This window comes from Odontomachus brunneus, unplaced genomic scaffold (genome assembly GCF_010583005.1).
Source record: "Odontomachus brunneus isolate Ranch 3 - 2012 unplaced genomic scaffold, Obru_v1 Obru_scaffold_041, whole genome shotgun sequence".
Taxonomy (NCBI): Eukaryota; Metazoa; Arthropoda; class Insecta; order Hymenoptera; family Formicidae; genus Odontomachus; species Odontomachus brunneus.
Window position 1 is genome coordinate 2,021,838 of NW_022639491.1, and position 3,976 is coordinate 2,025,813.

The 3,976-nt window shown below is 42.1% G+C and overlaps 1 protein-coding gene across 1 annotated transcript; it reads right to left on the reverse strand.

The window, feature by feature from the left end:
* Positions 1-6: 6 nt before the first annotated feature.
* Positions 7-3,387, reverse strand: LOC116844371 (pancreatic triacylglycerol lipase-like). Its single transcript, XM_032815805.1, has 7 exons — positions 3,218-3,387; positions 2,978-3,080; positions 1,401-1,549; positions 803-1,048; positions 532-738; positions 284-440; positions 7-198 (listed from the first exon to the last, which is right to left on the reverse strand). Exons 1-7 carry the CDS (start codon positions 3,267-3,269, stop codon positions 141-143), a joined length of 972 nt encoding a protein of 323 aa, XP_032671696.1. The 5' UTR covers positions 3,270-3,387; the 3' UTR covers positions 7-140.
* Positions 3,388-3,976: the final 589 nt, after the last annotated feature.

Consider the following 3,976-nt stretch of genomic DNA (forward strand, 5'->3'; position numbering starts at 1 on the left):
GTACTCGGAATCGAGAGTTTCATAAATAAAGTAATTTACGAATGACTAGTACGGATTATTACGCGATCGGCGCTAGTAATCGTTGTGAGTTCGCAAATTTTCTCAAGTCGAAATCCATCAAGATCGATGTCCAAGGCGCATCACTTCAACGCGAAGGGCGGTGCGTCGTTGGTCGTCAAGTAGAACTTGCCGCGTAACCTGGATGAAATAGATTCGACTTGCTATCAGATGTCAGAGTAACAGGTACAGCAAAGACAGATACAGTAAAACAAAGCGATCTTACGATGTAGAAGCATATTCGCCCATTAGAATGATCGGATTGTTATTGCAATGTCCTTTCTTGTATTTTTCCCAGCTGTCACACATCCTTGCCTTGAAGCCCACCGTACTGCCAATGCTTTCAGTCATGAGCTGATGCGCTCGTGAGTGGCTACAGTAAGCTGCAATATGAAGTAAAAACGACGTTAACGTAAACAAGCCAATGTCTAGATATACTGCACTTTTCTATGATATCTGATCTACGACACGTACTTATCGTCGGCATGTAGGAGCATCCGGGTTGAGGGAATTTCCCGTTATTAGGGTAAAAATCCGCGTGTCCCAATGGCGCCAAGAATCCGAACGCGGGACCGCTCGTATGGATCACGTCCACGAACTGAGCGTCGGTCGGATCCAATCGGTATTCCGGGTCGACGATACCGGAGATGGTCTCGAACAAAGGACTTGCCGGATCCAGACCTTTGGGGAAAATTATTGAAATTAACGATCCCTCTTTGACAGAAACGACGTAATCGTGTTCTACCTGTTATTCTGCCGATACGGCCATCGAGATACGCTCCGGCGAAACCCGCTACGTAGGAGCCCAGACTGTGACCACTAATGTGAACATCCTTGTACTCCAAGTTCGAGTCCCGATTTAAGAATTCCAGGAAATGGGCCAAAAACTCGCCGACGACGCGCGTATTCTTAGCCGCCGCCGGATACACGTCGGCTGCCAGAATACCCCAACTGACGACTATTACGTTCACGTCCTCATAAGACAGATAGGCTGAAAGTGCATTCAAACGTTACCTAGGTCCTGCCTCTTTTGCTTAATTATTCAGTCTGAAAAGCGAGCTGTGACGGTGAAGGACGAAAGGGTCGTCGCGTTTCGTATCGCGCGACACACAAAGTGGCGGGACTCTTCCGAAGTTTATTTCTTACTGCGCGAGAACGAACAAGCGAGAGCAAAAACTCGCGAAACGATTAATTAAGCCGCTATCGCGTCGACCCTTGAACCCGAGCGACATCGATTCCGTGTTTACCGAAATGCTAAGGCCGAGCCTGATTGTCCTCACGTTTTCCTCGCGCCTTGCGTTGAGTGCGTGAGAACAAGCTACGTAATACCTAATTGCACCCACCGTCTATCAGGCCTCGCACCCAAGCCTCTTTGCCGGTATCGCTGAATCCATGCACAATAAACTTAGTTGGTCTGCTCTCGTTGAAGTGCGACGCGTATAGCACCTCAGTGTCGTTCAAGAACAATTGCTCCTCGCCGAACGGATTCTCCCTGCGCAAAGTGATACAGATGATCGTCAGAGTGAGTTCAGTACGCTTCTGCATTCAGCAGAGGTGAAACTAAGCTACTACAGAAACAAGCAAACTTAGTCTTGAAGAAACTCAACAAATACTGAAAAGCGATTGTCAATATTAAATATTAGAAATAGACTACAAAAGAGATAACCTGTTCAAAATGCAAAAAATGATTGATCTAACTAAAATTATAGTTATTTCTGGCTCCAACTATATATTTTGCTTACTCTAATACAAAAATAATAGTAGTAACATGCATATAAAATTATTATCACCAATATTATTATTATAATTGAATAAGAAAATGATTTTTTTAACCATAATTTACAGTAATTATTTCTCTATGTGATTATAGTTACAAATATTAAATATTCTTTTCCCAGTAACTCTTAGTTGAAGGAAAAAAGAAATAACAATTGGTTCATGGTATTTTTAAAGCAAACGTCTAGGAGATATTAGAAGAAAAAGAAGAAGAAGGAGAAAAGCATTACAATAGAACTAAACTCGCGTTAAGAAACCGGCGCGACCGTCTATTGCGGATTATAGCAAGCGAAAAAAACTGCCAATCCATTCGTGTCAAGTGTCATGACATTTTCTATCGCGGATGCGCGTTGTGCAATTTTTTCACTCGTTTCCCTTGGGAAGAAAGAATTAAGACGTCAATGTCCAAAAGGCATCCCCTCCTCTCAATCGGTTCATTCGTCAGAAAGAGAAGAATAAAAAAGGCGAAGAAGAGGGGAAAGGGGCAGTCTCTCTCTCTCAATCCGGGGGCGCGATATTCACGCGTCAACGCGACGCGACAAGGCGCGCGGCGAGGCGCCTCAATGCTCGATAAAATCGATCAAAGAACGTCAGCGCTGAGAATAGAATGCTGGCTGATTGCACATATCATTAAAAAGTGATGCATCCTTCACTACGGGGCAGGCCGTGATAACGGTCACGATGCTTGGGAATTAGCGTCGACATGTGTGATTGATTCTCGATCGGCGCTAAGATACTCGACTAATTGCGATTATAATACATTTGTCGGGAGATCAATACGGTAAATGATGTGTCGATATTTGAATTCGATTTGCGTGGATTCAGTTTGCAAGGCCGTTTCGACGTCGGAACGATTTGTCAGGATCAACGTAGAGAAATTCTTTAGTATCCTTTTGCGTCGCGCCAACGGATTGAGATTTCTTCTTAACGAACTGAACATCCTGTTGTATGCATCAATAAAATATTAAATCTTCTAAGTTATGCTTTACTTCTAAATTCCCAGATAGTATAAGACGTCCTAGGATCATCTTGGACATGTCCAGGATGTCCAGGAACGCCTCCAAAATGATCTAAGCAGATATTATGCTATTTGAGTCTGATTGTCTCTTGAATCTTGATAGATAAAGAAGAATTGTGAGCGCACCTGGTGTACAATTTGAATGTCGCCGGTTCACGTTGCAGCACCGACTCGATGAGCAACGCCTGCGCTTCGTCGTTTAGCAGCGTACCTTCTGGATACGCGCACGCTAGAATTCCAATCGTACAATTAATAAGTATCGATCGACTCGCTCAGAATACGCGAGAAAAAATAAAAGAATGAAGGAACATACAGATCGCGTCTAGTTGTTCGATTAAACAATTTAAGAATCTTGCCGGTGCTTACCTGACCAGGCGAGGAGGATAGCCGGAAATACGAGAAGATCGATGAGTGACATGTCTCGAGGATGCTCTTGAGGATGTTTCACGACACCAGTCGCCTCCGCGAGATGCACCGGATTACTACTTTAACTTAACTCGTTGGCTTAACGCCGGCCAGTCCGTCATTCATCTCGCGTGCGCTTTCTTTTTGCTCCTCGAACTTCTCTCTGTCCCCTCCCCTCTCTCTCTCTTTCTTTCGTGCTCTTCCGAGCTACGATAAGAGCGCCTAATGATCATGACTATAATTCGTTAACACGTTCGTTACCATCCTGGATCTTAAACATCCGCCACGCTGCGTTCTTGTCATAAAATAAAAGCAATTGTCACAAAATCTCGAGGATTTCCGTCAAGTGTTAAAAATTTCTAAAAAAAAACCTTAAAAACGACATACTTATATTTTTTTACTATATTTTTATATATTTACTATACTTATATATTTATACTTATTATATACTTATATATTACTTATATATTTACTATATTTTTCCAGAGGTTTTTTACTATATATTTATATATTATTTATATATTTACTATATTTTTCCAGAGGTCTTTTAAAACATCTTTTAAGATTCCCGTTTCTTCATTGCAGTCTTCTTAATTAATGACGTCAGAAGCGAGGAAACATATACTTAAAGTTCTTGCGGAATGTGTCGAAATAAAAGGTTGTATCTATAAAATAATACTTGCGATCGATTAAGCACATTTGTGAAATGTTTCGAAAACT